This window comes from Vanellus vanellus, assembly GCF_965231255.1.
Source record: "Vanellus vanellus genome assembly, chromosome: 2".
NCBI lineage: Eukaryota > Metazoa > Chordata > Aves > Charadriiformes > Charadriidae > Vanellus > Vanellus vanellus.
In genome coordinates this window covers 22963311-22983773 of record NC_138906.1, presented here as the reverse complement: position 1 = coordinate 22983773, position 20463 = coordinate 22963311, and the positions used below count along the sequence as shown (strand labels likewise).

The 20463-nt window shown below is 36.7% G+C and overlaps 1 protein-coding gene across 1 annotated transcript in view; it reads left to right on the top strand.

Annotated features, from left to right (window-relative positions):
* Window positions 1-230: 230 nt before the first annotated feature.
* SLC39A12 (solute carrier family 39 member 12) overlaps window positions 231-20463 on the top strand; it is a gene marked incomplete at both ends in the record, with an annotated part of 32812 nt that continues 12579 nt past the window's right edge. The window contains 8 exons of the mRNA XM_082479937.1: window positions 231-500; window positions 4374-4655; window positions 7158-7365; window positions 10182-10384; window positions 14434-14605; window positions 17154-17326; window positions 18576-18728; window positions 19942-20049. Of these exons, the coding sequence (XP_082336063.1) occupies window positions 231-500; window positions 4374-4655; window positions 7158-7365; window positions 10182-10384; window positions 14434-14605; window positions 17154-17326; window positions 18576-18728; window positions 19942-20049 (1569 nt within the window). The remainder of the gene's footprint in view (window positions 501-4373; window positions 4656-7157; window positions 7366-10181; window positions 10385-14433; window positions 14606-17153; window positions 17327-18575; window positions 18729-19941; window positions 20050-20463) is intronic.

The following is a 20463-nucleotide window of genomic DNA, read 5'->3' as shown; positions in this document are numbered from 1 at the left end:
GGGCTGTAAAGCCCTTACAGGCTCCCTGTTGTTCAAAAACAGCTTGTCACTGCAAATCAGCTTAACCGACCAATTAATAAATCCTTTCAAACATATTGCATTCACACTAATTAAAGGGTCGGGGTTTTTTTCCCCTTTACCATTCAGATTCCTCGGGTTTCAAGTTTAAGCTGTGAAGTGCAAACAACAATCCAACATTCAGTGCAGATCACGCACTGCAGGAAGAGGAGATGTGTTTTCTGACCAAGCGTCCAGCTCTTGGGGTGGTATGTTCTGCTTTCATATTCAGCGTGCTCATTGCTGAAGGACAGCCTGGGGAAGAGCATGGGCAGGATGGCAGCTATGCTCCCAGCCGAGGCTATCTGATGGAAGTTTTACGCGTTCTTTCAGCTGACAACACTGAGCTCCACATGAACCACTCACGAGAACTGGTCAAAATGTTACTGGAGAGAGCTGAGTGCCCACAGCGGATTTATGGCATGCAAGAGGATTGTAATCTGGTTAGTGCTTCAATTAATGAGGGATATCTTTGCAGGATTGACAGTGAGTTCTAAAATTATTTATTAGAGTGATACTCTCCTGAATACAAAACCTAAACATGTAAAGGGCTTGTTGTTGCAGAAAAAAATTGTCCCTACTTTAATCATTTCGTTCTGAATTAGTACTATTTATTGTTTGAGCTCGTGAAGAGGTATTCCAAACATGACAGGCATTCCTTAAAAATGCCATGCTTCTGTTGCATCGCACTGATAATTTTCCTTTAAAATTTTTCAAGTGTTTATTTTCCAACAAAGATTTTTCTACTTTACCTTGATCTAACTATAAAAGCATGACCTTGAATTTGGGACACAGACGATTTCTTCTGTGGAAAGACATAGGTAAAAATTGGGGACCAGTTCTGCCACTGTTTGGGTTTTTTTTGTTCTGGATTTTAGTTCATAAATATAAAACACAGACAGGATTGTCTCAGATTTGTGTGCCACTTCACTGAAATATTCAAGGTTTAGGGGAGGGTTTTGGTAAGCAGTTCCAGTCAAGGACAATCAAAGGCAGAACAATGAATCTACAAATTCAAATTGAAACTGGAAATAGTCCAGGGTACAGCTTCACAAAAGGAATGGTTGTCTAGTTGAGTTGAGCATATTTTCAGAACCAATTCCCGATTTCACAAAGAAAGGAACAAGTGTAATAAGATCATAGGTTCTGGTAAGATGGAGATAGTGGTAAGCGAGCAACTTAGCTAGGCTTGGTCAGTCTTGGCTTTAATCAATGTTACTCTAGCTCTGGCATTGTTCGGTGACCTACAAATGGCAGAGTGTCACTTTATATCTGAATTATGAGAATGTTCATAAAGGTGAATGCTTTCACAATATACTATTATTGGTAATCTGCCAAGCCAATGAAATGGACATCCTTTTTCTCCTGTGCAGTAGACAACTACTCACTTAATTGGCCCTTTCTGCAAATGCTCTCATTTTTCATATGAGCCTCAATGTGACATTTCATACATAAATAATGTAGGTGCCTGTTTTTCCCTAAATGGGTAATTTTTTTGAATGAGATTGTGCAGTTTTTCTCTTGGCACATATGGGCAATGGATATGTACCATATATGGACCCAGATCAAAAGCTGACAATATATTAAACAGTAACGGTTATAGAGTCTTCCTAAACCTCACAAAACAGGGGTCTGCGCCTTCTTGTTCTTTGTTTTGCTTCTCTGGATTGCTGATTTTTTTTCTTGTATTTGTGATGTATTTGTGGAGAGCCTTCCCACTGTGTCCTTGGATAGAAAAAAATCTAAGTGAAATTTAGCTGGGGCGTACTTTGGTCAGGACTTGCACTCTGATTAGGCTTCATCTTGGAAATTTCCTGTGGCAGGAATTTGAGGATTTTCACCATCCAGCACTTCTCAGTGTTCGTTGTGTCAGTAACACTGCACAGATCCTGCGCTCTCAGTGCCACATGAACACAGCTGTCTTTAGAAAATCCATGAGAGAGAGACAGCATCATGGCACTGTGCTGAAATCCTCCAAGATGATTTAACAAGATTTGGTAAACCAAGATAGGAAAAACTCTGCAAGAAGCACTATCCTTTAAGATTGTCAAAATTTGAAACAGAATGCCCCACCTTAGCTTGGGATTTTCTTTCCCATACTTGTTGGGAATAACTGATTGACTTCAGACTCAACATTTCCTTCTAAATCCAGGATTCCAGTCATACCACATGACTTTGTTTTCAGATTTTTTTTTATTTTTATTTTTATGATGTCTCCAATGGGTATTTAAAAGCAGTGAAGTTTAACACTGTTTTAAATCCTTTTTTTGTTTTGTGATTAGGTATTGGCCCCAAGACTCTTTGGGCAGGGGCTGGCAGCTGCTGAATGGCATCCGACACTTCTTTATCCCTTAAGCACACAAAAGTCATATATTTCTTGCAGTGATAAGAGACTTTTTTTCTAACTTTTGGTCTCTTAAACAAAAGAAACTCAAGGTTCAGTGCCCAGGTTCAAAGTTAGCCTCTTCTTTATAGCAAATAAGCATTTCTAAAACAAAGCCATGCAGATGGTTATGCCGTAAAATGTTAATGAAAGCAAAATAACCAGTGATGAACCAATTTATATCCTCTTGATATGTGCTCAAAGCTCACTCTCTATGGGCTACCCATATACTATGGAGTAGCTGCATCTTCTACAATGTACCTTCTTCCTTCCAATTAGCAATTTGTTTTTTAGTCATCTTCCTTGCAAGAGCAAACAGCCTTACTGATTACAATTTATCCTCACTGGGTTTGAAATGTTATAGACATCTTTTAAATATTCCACTACATGCAGTATGTTTATTGTATTAATATTGAGTGTTTGAAAAGGCTGGTTGACTAACTTGAGTTCTTTTGGGACAGAAAACAGAATATCAATATTCCTGCTAGCCCAAATACTAATGCTCAGAGACATGCATTAGAAAAAGTTAAAATTGTAGATCTTGATAGACAATGTGGGCAGGGCACAGTGATTCATACTGTGATCTAGTTTATTTATGAGTATAAATATTTAATTTGGTGATTACTGTCCACAGGTGTGGGGTTTTTTTAGATTAACTATTTGTGAGAATTTTTATTAGAATTATTTCTATTAAAAAGTAGCAGCTCTCTCAATTCCTTCAAGGAACATTGGCTTCTGAATGTGACAATGTGTGTTTTATTCTACTCACCTTCTGTGTTGGAAAATGAACTAGGATACAAGGTGAGCCACACCAAACAACACATCATGCTTGTAGCCACAAACAATTTAGTCTGAAAAACTAGCTTCTGTCTGAATTCATGAATTTATTAGAGTGCAGTTTTGATCCTCCCATGGTACCCTCATGTTGTGGTTTCTTTTCTGAAATGTACAGTCTGGCTACTCTGCCCATAATAATTGAGATTACCTGACATACCTATAACATGCTTGGAAAGGAGCTAGTTGGAAAAAAAAAAACATCTACACAATGAATGACAATAGTTACAGATTCTCTTCAAGAAAGATTCTTTATTCTGGAATTCAGAATCTTATTTCCCATAGCCTAACATAGAGCTCTATTGGTCTTCTGGTCTAATTTTAAAGACTAACTTTTGCTTGAGATGGCAAAAATTTCTGGAAGGTGTCTTTGTATCAAGAAAAGTGGAGAGGATTTCATATATATACACACATATGTATTAAAAATCCGTGCTCAGATAGAAAGCCTGCACAGGGTGAGTATACCATTTCAGTCCCTCTTTAAATGCGTTGGGAGAACTCAATGGTGTTGAGACTTTGTGCTAGCACTCTGCACTGGACCGAATTGTTCCAGTTCATAGAATTAATTAAGAAAAAAAACAAAAATAGCTGTATGATTGCAGGGTCAATTAAATCTCTTAACAGTGCATTGAATATTATATAACTTCTGTTTACATACCCTGAATTAACTACAGTCCAGATACAGTCTTTGTCTTATAATATATAAACACACATAGAATACACAGGTGAAAATACGAGTATCCCTAGCCCTTATCTAATATATTTATAACCAGAAATAAAATCTGTTGAAGCCAGTGGAAAACTTTCAGTTCTCTACAATGATTGATCAGAGTTAGTCTTGTTTTGCAGTAAATCCTAAATCCCTTGGATACTTGACATCTCTTAAAAACGTAAGGGGCTCTGGAAAAAAACATGGTGTGTTCCTGCAGCCATAGAACTGCAACCTCCTCCTGCCATTCCATCAGCATGCATCTGTGTAGGCTTAGGTTTGATCCCTTAAATAGAAGAGTTGAATTCTCCTATTCTCCTCTCTGATTGTATTTGCAGATGAATGGCAATGTGTTGCTTGAGTTGAATTTCCATATTTTTTTTTTCACAGTGCCTTGAACCAGATGCTTTGTTACTAATAGCTGGTGGAGATTTAGAAGACCATCTCAGCGAAGAAGTATTTGAGAGAATTTCTCTTATTCTCCTCTACTACATTCTTCATCATAGAGATGTGTGTTCTTCAGAATTCAGCTTGAGAAATAAGGATTATAAATTTTACCTACAGAGTATGCTTAGTTTAAGACATGATGAAGACTGTTATTATTTTTCACGGAATGAGACTGAAGATATTTTGGCTGCAGTAAGGCAACATTTTAAAACTTCTGAAACCCAGGTAAAAATAAAACATAAGTAAAAATAAATTCATTTTTATTACTGATATAATGCCTTTAAGATAGTTCAGATGTTGTGTCATTATCACGGTCCTCCAGAAAACTGGTAAATAACAGTCTGAGAGTACAGGCTGAACACTGGTCTTTTGTTGTACATGCTGTTTAATACTAGCCTTCTCCTTGACTTGCTTTAGGTATGTGCTACCTAGCACTTCCACAGAGTCCACTGACACAGGGTGGGGGAGATAGCGCATATTAGGGACCATTCCCAATAGGTAACTTAGATGCAGTTGCCTTGCTTAGGGCAGATGGAAAAGAGCATAGCTGTGTAGATGCAAGATCTTGCACATGGCTTCAAGGACAGAAAATACTTTCTCATCTCTTGTATTTATTAGTATAGATATAGTAGCAGTGATTGTATTTAAATGGCGTAAAACAGAACAGCTCCAAACCTGATCTGTCTGTATAGCAGAAATGATGAATCATTTTGCTGTGATCATTTTCCATGTCCATCCAAAGCAGGGTGGAATAAGGAATCTGTCCAAAGCTGTGATGGTTTCTTTCGGTTGGGATACGTGTATTTGTGACTAATTATCTACCAGCACAAATATGCCTTGTAGAAACAGTGATACAGATAAGCCTAAATTTAAAGTTTTAAAAAAGCATATTGAGTATATTCAGCTAAAAACTTCCTTCATAAGTCAGGAAACAAGCAGCAAGTTTTCTCACTGCTCTTTATTATTCCTTATCTCAAGTAGGCTGTATAAAATAATAAAATTATATTGTAGAGTTCACAATCTAAAGAAAAACTGTTTTCCTTATAATGGCAATAAAATAAGTTTTTGCCAGATTTGATAACTCCTAAAGTAAAGGTTGACCTGCTGTGAGAAGCTGCTTAGATCTGTTCATAATATACAGTTAAATTTGGTTTATTGCAAAGTTTGGATTTTCCCTTTTCTTTTTCATTTCATTAGATTTTGATTTACACCATACTGTAGTATAGTTTCCTACGCAAACAGAAGATGGCTGGGAGTCCTGGCTGTGCAGCAGAGTGCTGAGGGCTTCCAGTTACTCTTTCTGTGTTCTTTGTGTAATTGTTTCCCATCATAAATTATTCATTGACCAGTACTTTTGGTTCTGAGTCTTGGTGAACGTGCTGATTTCCAAGAGCTCCAATGGTATCTGGGCAACTGTAAAGAGGCATCGGTGGGATTTGGCATGTCAAGATAGAATAACAATCCATAAAGTGCTTTACTGTGTGGTCTGTTTGTTTATGCTGGCAGAATAATCAGTTGTCAAGTCTGTTCAGCAGCTGAGACTTCACTGCTCACTGACATGAGGGAAAAGACGGGTTTTTTTAAGAAAGGTACTCAAAACGTTATAGACTATCTAATGCTTAGAATCACACCACTTGATTTATGGAAAAGGGACAACAATGCAGGGTAGTAACAGCAGAAAAGCATTTTTAGTGGCTCCTTATATGTTTTGGTTTCACAGAAAATATCCTTTTCTCAGTCATAAGACCTAATGTATTATTTGAAATGAGAATGAAATTTTGGGTTGTGGAAATTTAAATGTGTAGTGGATGGACAGGAAAAGAAATGCCAGCCTCCTCTCGGCAGTGTTGAAGACATATATAGAAAGAGATAAAATAAATGTAAAATTTAAAATGTAAAATAAATTATTACTGTATTGGCTCATCTAGTTGACTTTTCAATTTAGTTAATATGGGTCAGAGACAAATGAATTTGAACAATTTTTGCCATTTTTTTGTTTGTTTGTTTCCCTCAAACCCGAACTGTTCGCAGTGAAAATAAACAAGAAAGGCAGAAATGGAAGAAAACAGGGATAAGTTTCCAGGTAACTGAGAGAACTATACCCTGCTCCCTCACTTCAGACCTGCACACATCCACACACGGAGGTGTACGTGACTATCAACTGCTCCTGTTTGGTCACCCAGCAGGGAAGTCACCCTTTAGCGGCAAAATTATATCTTTCCATATTGTCCCCAGATAAAGTGCCCCATTAAAAATTATTGATTACATTTAATAGGCAGGGAACTAAAAACATTGAGAATTCTTTCTGAAGTTTGAGGTGAGAAGTTAAAGTCTGTATTATTTGAGTCAATTTCTTGTGCCTTAGCAAAAATTCCTCCCTTTTCTGCCACTTTCCGGAAGTAGATGTAGATGCAATTGAGGAGGACACAGGAATAATACAAACAGCATGAAAGTAACACTACGCAAAAATATCCTGAATGAAGGACTGTACTTCTTCACTGTCAGACACTGAGTAAAATTCCAGGCTATTTTATTTTTTGCCTGTTCTCCTGAAAACGTCCTCTGTTTCGCATTTGATGTCCTGTTGTCAATTACAGCTTTAATCTTAGTATTTTTTCTACTCTGGCTGTCTGTGAAAGTGTTCTCTCCAGTTTCTTCCCCTGTCACTCTGATTATTTAAATGGAGGCGACCAGGACTGTCTTCATGCAGTTTTCTCCTGATTTCAGTGTGTTGATGTGAGTACTCTGGAGAAAAATGCTGATATAATGGACAGAGATGGTGCTGATGAAGACACTCTTCCACGCCTGGCTGCTTTAATCATTACTCTGGCTCTCCAAGGAGTCTGTATGGGGAAAGCAAGTTTGCCCTCCCCAGAATTCTTTATAAAATATATTTTCAATTCTCTAAACAGTACCACTGAACTCCAAGTGACAGGTAAGCTATTTATTCATCTCTAGTTGCCTTTTGCAACACACATTTCACCTTTAAATGCCTAAAGGATTTCTTGCACTTCATTTTAGATTTAAATGCCATTTCATTTTTGAGCTGTTACATAGTCTCTTCTAAATTTAAAATCAAGGTTGGAAAATAAATTCTTTATTTCGATAATTCTCTGAGAGGTATAAAACAAATTGTTACTGAGATTACTGAATGTGTACTGTCGCATTAATTTATTCCTTAATTGCTCAGCACAGTCTGAACTACCCAAGAGAGCTCTGAGAGCAGCAATCTAGCTGAGAGGGCAGAGTTCACTGAGGCCTCATTTATATTGCTTCTTTATGTGGATCTTTATACATTGCAAGACTCATTTAGGGGTAGATAGGAAAATTCATGTATGGTAGGCCAGATTAGATAGTTTAGTCACTCACACCTCAGCATAGATGTATCCCCAGAAGAGATAAAGTAGACACAGGCCGCTCTGTGTTTGGACAAATGCTCTCTGATATCTTCCCACTGCACCTGAAAGCATCTTTGGTTTGTGCTTCCCTACCCACCTTCTGATCTTGGTACCCAGCAAGTGAGTCTAGAATACGTGAAGTTCATTTTCTTCAGAAGCTCTGTTGCTAGATGTATCAGAAATGCCACTTAATCACAAATCATAGAATCATACAATGGTTTAGGTTGGAAAGGACCTTGAAGATCATCGAGTACCAACCCCCCCCTGCCATAGACAGTGACACCTTCCACTAGACCAGGTTGCCCAAGGCCACGTCCAGCCTGGCCTTGAACACCTCCAGGGATGGGGCCTCAACAACCTCTCTGGGCAACCTGTTCCAGTGCCTCACAACCCTCAAAGGGAAAAACTTCTTCCTAATGTTTAATCTAAACCTGCCCTCTTCCAGTTTAAAGGCATTCCCCCTCATCCTATCACTACATGCCCAAGTAAAAAGTTCTTCCCCAGCTCTCCTGTAGGCCCCCTTTAGGTACTGGAAGGCCACAATAAGATCTCCCTGGAACCTTCTCTTCTCCAGGAGTAAATAAATAAAAATATAAGAGAGTTCTGAGTGGTACAAAAATTAAAAAAAAAAAACAGCAAAAACTCCACAAGTGTTGAGCTCTCAGCAGCTGCTACTAAGTTCTGTAAAAGATTCTGCATGCTTAGCAGTTTAAGAAGCTAAACCATCAACTCAGGGGCCTGCTATGGATTTAGAAGGTTATTAGGAGACATCTACTTTTTCTTGTTTGTGGTAACTGCTAACAGCAACACTTTACAAGCTTTTCAAAGCACTTTCAAGAAGTTACATTAAGTATGGGTTAAAACAGCTTAAAAAGTTGAATTGAGCATAGCTAAAAAGATTTTTACCACTCAGGTTACACAGAGGTACATTGAATCGCAGAAGTAAATAATATAAAAAGAACAAAATCCTCAGGCCTAAACTTGGACTCCTAGATTGCATAAACTGGTTTTGCAGCAAAACCCTTCCTTTACAATTGCCAAGCCAGATCTTCTAAATAACTGACTCACAAGAATGGATGGAGCCATCTGGGCACAGTGCTACTAAATAGCTACATATGGTGAAAGACAACAGCAAAATTTTATGGTTGGTGGAGTTTTGGTGTCATTCAGAGAAACCAAAAAAATATCCTTAACCAGTTTGTTACAGTGTAAGTATATTTTAAGCCTAAGCTAATTAAATTGTCCTTTTAAATTTATTTAAATTCTTAATATTAACTGCAGGAAAGAGCAAGGAACTGACAGCAAAGAAAAAAAGAAAATTGGAGTTGGCTACATTTAGAAAACAAATCTAGCTTCAGCTCCATTCAAATCTGTTTGCTCTAGGCAAAGAAAGTAGACAAACATCTTATCACAAGACTTTTTGTAAGATTTACCATTAAGATTATACCATTTGCTTTTTCTGAATAACAACATTAAAAAATAAAGGATTATCACATGGAAACATTCTTAATCTCATTGATCTAAATTCCTTTGAACTTAATTTGTGGACTGCTTTTGTTTCCAATGGACAAACTCGGGTTTACAGAAAATATCACTGTGATGATATCACTTGAAAATGCAGGGGTGACGGAAGGTGAAGTAAAATAGGATAGAGCATGCCCCCTCATATAACCAAGCATTTCACCAGCAGGCATCCCCATTGCACTCAAGTTGTGTCATGGCATGCATCCCTGCATTGTCTCAGATTTGGATTAGGGCTCCTGGCTCCCTCCTCCCTACTTCAGACCTGTAAACAGGCATGCTTCCAGATTAGCAATTGACCAAAGGAGAGAGAAAATCCGCTGCCCTGTGTTCCATGTCTGAAGTGTGGAGGGCAGCATACCATCCCGACAATTGCTTTCAGGACAGCCTATAAAGGATCTGTCTTCCTGGTCTTTCTGGAGTATCCAAATACCTGTCCATGGTGTCTTAGCATGATCTTCCATTTACACAGAAACATTTTAAGAATGGTGAAGCTATTTAGCGGTAATTTTTAGATAACTTTGGCAGAGACCAATGATTGACTGGAAGAATAATTGCCTTTCAGTCACATGTTTTCCTCTGAAATAGTCATAGGCAAAACATCTTAGTGTGGTAGTATAAAGAAGAAAAGGCTGAGTATATAGGTGTCTTAAACTTCTAGAGGTGTTAAGTGGAAATTACCTATAGTACCAAATTGAGGAGAGAGAAAAGTATTAAAATGAGGAGTTGAATTAACATTAAAACTAACAAATTTTTAACAATTAGTTTTGGTTTTATCTTTTTAAATGTATTTTTTCCAGGGTAACATATCTGTTTTCTAATTAATTGCTAGAACTAGAAGAACTCCTAAACATGCTTACAGCCAAAAAGACCTGCACTGTAAATGGACAATTACACAGTCACAAGAGAAGACGTTCTAGTACAGCAATCGGAGATATTGAAACCAGAAATATTCCAGTCAAGGCAAACCATACAAGAGGAGATTATCTGACAGATTATTTTGAAGATCGTGAAAGGACCACAGATTGGGATCAGGTTAATTTGGTTTTATGTTATTGTAGTATTGGTCACAAAATTTCAGTGATAAGTTCAAATTGGTTTGCAAGGACTACATTATTTCTGAGGTAAAATTTATTAATTTCAAAAAGTCATGTAGATACTGAATTATATTTTTATATATTTCTATTTGTTTAAACATTAATTGGGGGAAGAAAGTTATGGATGTTGAATGTGTGATTAAAGTAGCTGGGAGGTGCTAACAGAGTGGTTAGTGTTATGTGGAATCAGGTGTTTCTTCAAGACAGAGAGGACTGTAGTACCATAGCTTCGATGTTTTCATGTATTTATTAGAGATTTCTCGTGCTCTTATATCACAGAGCTTCTAGGGCCCCTTAAGTGACCTTGTAGAAAGAAGGGTTGTTCTGTACTAAGGAAAATAAGTAAACTAAGGTCTCTACCTAAGTTGTTATAAAAGGCTTTTGTAAACTGAAGATTGGGCATTTCCAAAGACTTTTAGTGGCCATCTATGCAGTCCCGAAGCCTCCTTTAGAAAGTATAGAGTCTGTAAGACAGAACTTTAGCTACTACCCAGTATCTTCTTTGAAGTGTTTGAAGGAAGGTGGCTCATGGCAGGTGAATTTTATCCTTATCCTAAATCCTAGAAAATAAATAAATTTTGTTTATAACTGTGATTAACATGGTAACTGACTTCCATCCTTTAGACTGGAAGACATTCCTTAGGCAAAAAAGGAGACTTCAATGTATGTACTTTGTATATATTTTGACATCTACGTATGAAATATTTACTTCAAAGAATATATTGTTTTCAGTTCTTTACAATGACACCATTTCTTCTCCATTTAGGAGAATAAGAGATGTGCAGTTGACTTTTGCTGTGTGGTCATTTTATGATGTGGAGCTGAGACAAATGGCATCTGGTCAAATGCTATTCTGATAAATATTTACCTGTGTAATTTTATTGCAACTGGAATACATACTCTCTCAATATGTTTATTTCTTTCCAGCTGACCACAAAAGACAATCATGCTGATCAGTGTGATGAGGCATTTAAGGGGGTCTCCAAATCATTTTAGATGAAGGTCATTTTAAATGTGTTTCATATTAATTTTAAATTATGGAGGACAGAAATCAGTAGTGATACCTTCTGTACAAGAAGTAAAATTCTTCTCCGGCAATAGAAGAATTTATAAGACAATTTTTGATTTCTTGAACTTCTGAGACTGACTGTTGCTCCAAAGATAAGTGTGCAGGGGAATTATCTGAGGCTTGGGAGTCAAACTGAGAGCCAAATATTCTGTACAGATGAAAAAAAAATGCAAAGAAATGTCTGGAGAGAAGAGAATTTATCTTCTTTCATAATTCCTAGCAATAATATTAAGTTCTGTTAAACTATGTCACAATATTTGTGTATTCATTTATTATTCCTCAGTAAAGAAATATGGATTTTGGAAACCAAAATTATCCATCCATCCATCCATCCAGACATACATCCAACCACCCAGTTTTTCATATAAGAATATGCAAATTTGATTTACTTGTTTCTTCAGTTTCGTCCTCTGGGTGTACACACATAGTTGCTTTACTAATGGAGACTTAGTACTCTGCCTCCCTGTGTTAAAAAACTTAAAAGTCTAGGGCTTGCAACTGGAAAAGATGCAGGTCCTCATGCCTCAAGACTTACAAGAACATTTTACTAAATAAGCATTAAGAATTATTTTTTCATGTGTGGATGGACAGTTTATTTTCCAGATTAGATCTTGCTTCTTCTTTTACAATACCTGATTAAAAAATCACATTAAAATTTAAGTTCATACTAATCCTGGACCTCATCTACTTTATCCTACTTCTCAAAACAGGGCCAACATCAAAGTCAGACCAAGTTTCACAGGGCCGTGTCCCGCTGAATTCTGAACATCTCGAAAGATGGAGGTTTCACAGTCTTTCTAGGAAACCTGTACCAGTGCTTTATTGACCTCGTTTTGATTGGTCTTTTTATTGTAACAAATTGGAATTTTTTCCTGCTTCAACTAATGCGTATTGCCTCTCATCCTTTTTCTGTACACCTCTGAGAGGACTCTGGCTTTATTTTCCCTATAACTCCCATTAGATAGTTGAAGACTAAAGCTAAACCCCAACCCTTCTCTTCTCCAAACTGAATAAACCCAGATGCCTCAGCCTCTCCCTGCACATCATGTGCTGCAATTCTTTAGCCATCTTGATGGCCTTCCATCGGACTTCCCCCAATTTGCCAATGTCTTTCTTGTACTACTGGTTATTAAACTGGACATAGTCCAGATGTCCTGAGTGGAGGACTATAATCTTTTTCCATTACCTGTTGGCTACCCCTTTGATAATGCAGCCCAGTATGCAGTTAGCCTTCATTGCCACAAGGGCACACTGGTGACTCATGTTCAAGTCGTCCGTCAGGACCCCAAGGGCTTTTTCTGTAAAGCTACCTTCCAGACAGTTTTTCCCAGCCTTTATTGATGCATGGGGTTATTCTGTTTGAAGCACAATAAATTTGTTTTTGCTGATCTTCATGAAGGTCTTGTCAGCCCATTTCTTTGGCTTGTCAAGATCCCCCTGAATAGCAGCCAGGCCCATCAGCATATTGACTACTTGTCCCATTTGCATTTCATCTGTGAATGTGATAGGGTACACTCTGTTCCATCACTCAGGTCATTGATGAAGCATTAAATAATATCAGCCCCTGAACTGACCAGTGAGGAATGCTGCTCATAACTAGTCACCACTTGTTGGTGTTCCCTACTTTTACAGTCAAAGTCACTGTCTAGAACAGGCAAACCGAAGGTCTTTTCGAATATGGGCATTCCTGAATTGTCTTCATGCTCTCCTGCTTGGAGAGAGAACAGACTAGATCCAGGTGGCAAGATCACCTGTTGTCCTGAAGACCTGAATGTGGTATTCAGAATAAATGTATCAGTACTCAATTCATTTAGTTTCTGAGTGAGCTACAAGACATATTTTACTTTACTAGTGGATGAACAAAGGCAGGAAGACATTGGTTTTTAATCGGGTTGTTTAATGATAATTACAACTTTTTTATTTAAATAGTAGTTTTCTTTCAGAAGAAGCTTAAACTTCAGTGATTAGAAAATAATATTTAGGAATATTATCGCTTGATTCTCAGCTGCAGACTACTTTAAATGAAAGAAACAAATATATATCTTTGAATTTAATTGAATCACAACTGTTTAGATGGGATTAAGACATGCAGTTCATTCCTTTAAGTAAGATAGCATATTTGATCTGGTCTTCTTTTTGAAAGTTCTTACAGAAATTGCCACTAGAACTATTCAAATGCTAACTGCTCGTGTTTTTACTAGAAGATTCCTCCTGGAGATGAAAAAGCAATTCTTCATGAAAATTTATCAAAATCTAAATGTTCCCAAGAAATGTTCTTTTTTTTTTTTTTTGACAGAGAAGTTTCTAACCAGAGCAAGAAGTAATTCAAATTCTTAAGTACTTCTAATAATACAATTATTAAGTAATCTTTAAAACAAATCTAGACTATGTTAACTCCTAGTGTACATACCTTAAGTGATGTGCCATTGTTAAAAGAATTAAAATAACAACTTAGTTCCGTATCTTACTAAAGATACAAACATGCAGCACAAGGACAAATTCCCGTACTTCCTTGATACAGCCAATATATGACATTAATAGCTAAGAATATGATTTGTAGTAGCATTGAAATATTTTTATTAGCACTTAAATAATAAAATACTGTTGTGTCGGATCCTGATGTTATTAACAGGCTTCAATGGAAATTGTGCTACTTCATACTAAAGATTCTGGTCTTTCCGAATTATATAGAAGTATCAAGTTTTAATTGGGTGGAGGAAAAAAAAAACCAAACAAACGAATTAGAAATAATTGAATTAATTTAACCAGAAAAGTGTATATGGAAAATAAGGTTTTTCTAGTTTGTGTAACACCCTGTTATTCTAAGATTCCATATTTAACCTCATCATTAAATGCAACTTATATGCATTTTGTGTATATGCAACTTATTCAGTAACTGTCTATACTTTTCTGCATAGGTTTGTTTCTCTGCCAATGAACTTGTGAAGATATTTTTAAAAAATAGTTCTTCCTCCATTTCTAAGGACCACTTCAAGCAAATCAGTCCAGCTATCATTCAGCAACTATTAAGTTGTTCGTGTCAGCTTCCTGACTCCAAGCAGACAAAGCTTCCACCAACAGCTTTGGAAAGTGAGTTATGTTGTTATCAGTACAGTATTGTGAAAATTCAGGTGAAAGGGGTGCAGGGGCTTAACTTCTGGAGACATTTCATTTATTAATAACCTTAGCCCAAAACAGGATGAGATTTCTGCACGCTAATTTATGCTCTCTATAATTTCATAGCCTACATGTCAGGTAGTAGTACTATACTGAGAAGTGACGGGCCCTTTTAAGTGTTGCTGGGCAGCAATGACCTATTTTGTGAAATTTCCACCAGGCTTATTCTAGAATCATTATATTGCTCTTATACATAGCCTCAAGGTTACGTTAGCTGGCATTTTATACCATGATGTGGCAAATGCTTGCTCTAGATAAGTTTTGTGTGAATGTTGCTGTTTTTTCATATTGTGATATTTTACATCAGAGAAGCTTTGGGGATAATACTGTGGGGAAAAAAAAACAACCAGAAAACCAGTCACGTGAGCAGCAGGACTTGTGTGGTAGAGCTGGAACAAGAACTGAGTTAGAGTATAATCAGATTGATTCCAGTTGCAGTCGTGGCCCTCTGCTTCCAGTGATTTCTGCCCCATCCATTCTGCTGACTCAGTTTCTCCTGTAACCAAGCGCTAGTCCACCCTGACAAAAAACAATCTGAATCTGATCTGACCTAAGGGCCTATTAATGTGGTTCCTGGTTTTATTTTTTCCTTTAAACCAGCAGTATCTGGGAAGTGGTTACAAACCTAGGTGTTCTGGTGTATTACAGGGGGCAGTAATTTCTGAAGGGATTTGGGAGCCAAGAATGAACAAAGCATAACAGACATCTAACCATAATCACCGGCATTTAGAGCAGCACTTCAGGCTACCAATCAATGCCTTCAATACATTTATCCTAATATCTACATGGCCAGCTCTAGATGACTAGATCCATTAGGAACTAGTAAGCTTTCCCATCCTGCTGGCCAATGATCCATATGGAACAGCACTTTCCATCTCTAAATTCTATCTGTACTTTAAGTACACAAGTTAAGGAGCTTGTGGGAATGAGCTGAGCTGTTGTTCCATGGTGTACAGATTAACTGAACTATGAATGTGAATTAAAAAAACATGTTAGATAAGGGCATGGAAGGACATCAAGAACGGTTACAGGAGAAAGAAACATAGAGAATAGGAAGAATCATTATAGCTCCCCAGAAGGCAGCAGTCCTTCTTTCTTATATTTCTCTTCTCATTACCTGAACACCTTGCGATCTTTACTGCTTTTATCTTTTCTATGCTACAGGGATATGCCTATTTTTCAGATGGGGAATCAAGGGACAATGAAAGAAAGGAACTTGCACAGGTCATATAGAAGGTTCATGGCAAATTCACAGTTTGAGTGAGAGTCTGTCCAGTCAAAGGCCATCAGCCCAATTGCTGACATTTTAGTGGTCTCATAAAGGTGAGAGATCTGTGTAGATAAGCAAAGCTGAACTATTCAAACACAAAATGGAATGAATAAGAGCCCTTTCTGCAGCCCTTTCCCTATGCTTTTTGGCAAAGGAAGGTTTCTGTGACCGCAGGGACACTTCTGCTGGCTTGAGACAGATGAATGCCTTCAGGTTTGACCTATGTGTGACCTAGTGACCTGAGCATAAACTCATTAATTTTATTCTCAGTTCTATTTTACTGATGGGTTGTGCTGTTTTGGCTAAGTCACCAAGGCCTGACCTTCCATAAGTATCTACTATAGCCTTGTATTTGGATGTGCAGTCTGAAATTTACTGTCTGATTTTATGAGGTGCTGAGCACTTGGAGTGCTATTAAAGTGTGAAACATTAAGTGACACTTTGGAATATTTTTGGCATTAGTTCCTTTATGTCTGTTTCTCATCAGTTTTTTACCTCCATCATAAGACTTTCTTATGGATTAATCAGGATTCATGTTGTGCAACAGGTTGGGAATGTGTGCAGTGTGTAACTGAAGAATTGTAAGAGTAACCTTCCAAAAATCACAGTAACCTGGTGGTCCTGATGTAGTAACTAAAGGAATGTATATCCACAGCACATTTGTAAACATAATTTGGACTAAAAAGTTTATGTTTAGAACCTAAATTAGGTGCCTACATTCATTTGAGGTTTTAGGCCTTGGTTTGTTTATTGAATATGATTTGGTTGATAATGTGGTCTTGACTGTAAAGACACAGAGGGGTGGCATGTGAGGATGTACAATAACAAGCATAAATCTGTTGAGGGGAAACAAGTGCAGACCGTTATTCACTGCTCTGAGTATCTGTAATCTGCACAGTCACAGTCTATTTAGCTTTTTAAGGCATGAAATGTGGAGGCATTAGACTGTATTAGCTGTAAAGTCTGAAAAATTAATGTTTTTTATGCTTCCAATTCTGTCATCTTTATCATACATGACTTGAAAAATCTATGTGGTGCAATGAGTCACTTCTCCTCTGTGTGCTTGTACACAGAGGTGGCAAAACATTGCCTTAAAAACAAATACAAATGCAAAACAAATACTAAACCACAAACACAAATACTGAATGATTAAAGGTGGTCTTGTTTTGTTTCATTTGTTTTTCCTTACAGAGTATGGTTACAGCACTGTTGCTGTTTTACTTATCACTATTGGATCTATGTTTGGTACAACCCTCATTTTATTTAACTCCTGTCAAGAAATCTATACACTCATTTTACAGCTGTTTGTTGGTTTGGCTGTTGGGACGCTTTCTGGAGATGCATTGCTACACCTTATTCCTCAGGTAGGTAATACACACTTTTGTGTTTTTTTAAAATGTTGACACACATACAGACACACACAGATACAGAGGAAAGTCTCATTTAAACCTGGGTAATGCTCATCTGTTTAGAAATAAAGCTTTCCATGAAATTACATTTACACTTTGTAGTTCAAAGAGAGATTCCAAGTAGTAAGAAGCAGAAATCAAGAAATGATGAATTTGCAGAAAATAAGGTTCCTATTTTCACAAAAAAAAATTCAGAACACCCACAAGTCCTGTGCAAGCCAGGTTTCTAGATGTATATGAAACGCTTTCATGGGGCAGATTCTGCAATGCTTTTTAGGAGAGATTGTTCAAAGGCTGTATGAGGCATCCATAGTCCCCTCCACACATTGTCCAGAAAAACAAGAGCTATCAGCCTAATTAATCCTGCTGCCTAGAACTGTAATAAAATAAGTGCTATGATTTTTTTTGCTAAATTAATAAATTAAATTTTAAGAATAGGGTAGTACGTAAAACAGAACCAATTTTCCAGTATGTATTTGTTTATTTTTGACTGAGTCTCCTCTGATATGATGCAACTGTTATAAGTAGACTTCAACTGGTCATTGAAAAACAACTTCACACCTTTGCTTGAAATCCTGGCCAAAATGTTCTTCATACTCAGTACCTCATCTCTGGAAGCAGAACTGGGAGAGTGGTTCAAGGCAGGCAGTTCTCAGTGAATGTCAGAAAAATGCATTTCTTTAAGAAACACTTTTGAGTGTGAAAATATTCTCCTTCACCAGTTTTAATTGACGTATCCAGTAGCCTTTAAAGTGCCCACTTTCAGAGCAAAGGAGGGCTACCATGCTGTGCCGCTGGGGAAAAATGGAACTGCACTCACCAGCAGAAAGCTTTATGAATTATTTTCGCTATGAAGTTTACATCTGAAGATGATGCAAGTAACTTTTTAGACTTTAAAGACTGATATACTCCAAACAAAATATACTAAATATATATATATATATAAAGGGCATTTTCATAAAACTGTCTCGAAAAGTATCGTTCCTTTCAACATTGAGAGATGATGAAGTGTATCAGAGGCTTCTAATAATTCATTTCATCTGGCTACTATTTGGCTGATTAGCTCGAATCAAAATTTAAATTTGAAAGAGATGGCAACAGAAAATTTTGAGAATAAATTGAATTAACACATTATGGATTACTCTAGCGAAAATCAAAACATTGCCATTATAAATTTATTTACTTTATCTCTTTTTTCTTTTAGACTCTTGGTTTACATAAACATGAAGCACAAGAGGTAGAACATTTCTATGAGGGAAAAGAATATATTTGGAAACTTTTGGGAATAATTGGAGGAATTCATGGTTTTTTTCTGATAGAAAAGTGTTTCTTTCTTTTGGTAACACCACATGACCAGGTAAAGCTTTGTAAAATTTATCCTTTAAAAAATCTCTTTTATTTTGAGATTTTACAGTGCACAAAATGTTAAAATGATTTTGGAACATAATTATCATTTGTGTGAGTTAAATGAAGCATTAATATAGCTTTCCAAAGTGTTCCTGCCAGACTGACCTTCAATTTCTGGTTTGCTTTGCCCTGTGGATTTTGTGTGCTTCATGAATGTGCTCCATATATTTATAACTCAAGAACGAAACAGTTAATTGAATGTGCTCTGTAAGCACACTTTCATGACTAGCACTGGAGGAAGTGAAGAGTGCGTATCCGTATGAAATAGTAATGACAGTTGTTTCCTCTAGGCTCTGTTTGAAGAGGAGGAAGACATAGATGTAAGCACAAGATATTTTAAAGAATGATATCTTAAAATTTTCAAATACATTTTGACCCCTCTCCCAGTGGATTTGAATATCTAATATGTATGTTGTGGTCAATAGAACCCAATCTAATATTAATAGTATCTCCTTGCTCACTGCCCTGCTCATACTAATTTTATTACTTTATTTCAGTGGGGCTGGTGCCTGAAAATATGACTATGCACAAGGATATAATATAACACAAAGTGTGATGGCTCATTAAGTTTCTCAGCATGGGAGGGTATCTTAATGTCACTTAAGAAGGTTAAGCCTTTGCTTGTTCTGTTTTACAGTGTGTTTAATGACTGGCCTGATTTAGATACGTAGCAATGAGTCCCTATTCCCACTATCTTTTAGTCAACCATAAGAATATTATCTGAATTTAACAGAATGAGAATATTCTGACGATGGTGATATTTTGTTTGTTTGGTAAAAAGTAGTCCTTTATGTTACTTATATGGCGAAGAGGCCTTTATCATCATCACATAAATCTTTAAACATGTTCTACAGAGAACTAGATGAATTCTAAAATTTCATTTTTATATCCATCTCAGCCTCAAATTTTAATCTTCAGTTTTAAAACAAAATCAGTTTCAATAAACTATTAAGGTCATCACCAATTTATCTGATTCACTTTTCAGGGGTTTTTAACCAAATGAGCATTAGGAAATGTTGATGCTAGCCAACAATCTTTTTCAATAGGTTTTGTTTTGCAAAAAATAGTTCTTATAAATGCTAAACTTTCACAAAAGGCTGAGAAAGACTGCACCTCTGTTCATTGGGTTTCAGAACTAATTGCAAAGCATCTTCATTCAGCAGGGCCTTTCTTTAGTTAATGGGCACTGGGGACATTCCCATGATCTTCCAGTGGAATCTGAATTAAATGAACATTCAGGCAGAGGCAAATCTACTTCAACCATACAGTTGGTAGGTTACCAATGTGACATACTTCCCTGATTTTATATCCTTCTTTCTCTGTTCTTCAAAAAATTAAGCAAATTAATGTAATAAATCAGTATTATTTTTCAATCTTTATTGATTTGTCCTTTATTACATGACATGATTGTCAAGAATCTCTAGATTTTGAAGGTTACAATAAGCTTTTACAGAGATTTCAAACACAGATTTTTACAATAACTTTTCTTAAGTGTGCATCAGATTGATATAACAATACACTTCCTGTACTACCTTTTGTTGATAAAATTCTTGAAGATTTTGCTCCTTCCTTGTTTTTAAAAGATTATCATATGTAAGGGCAGACTGTCCCATGGGAAAAACTTCAGGATTTTCTGCAGTGAGAGTTAAGTGTGTAAATAGTGAACAGATGAAATCTTGGACTAT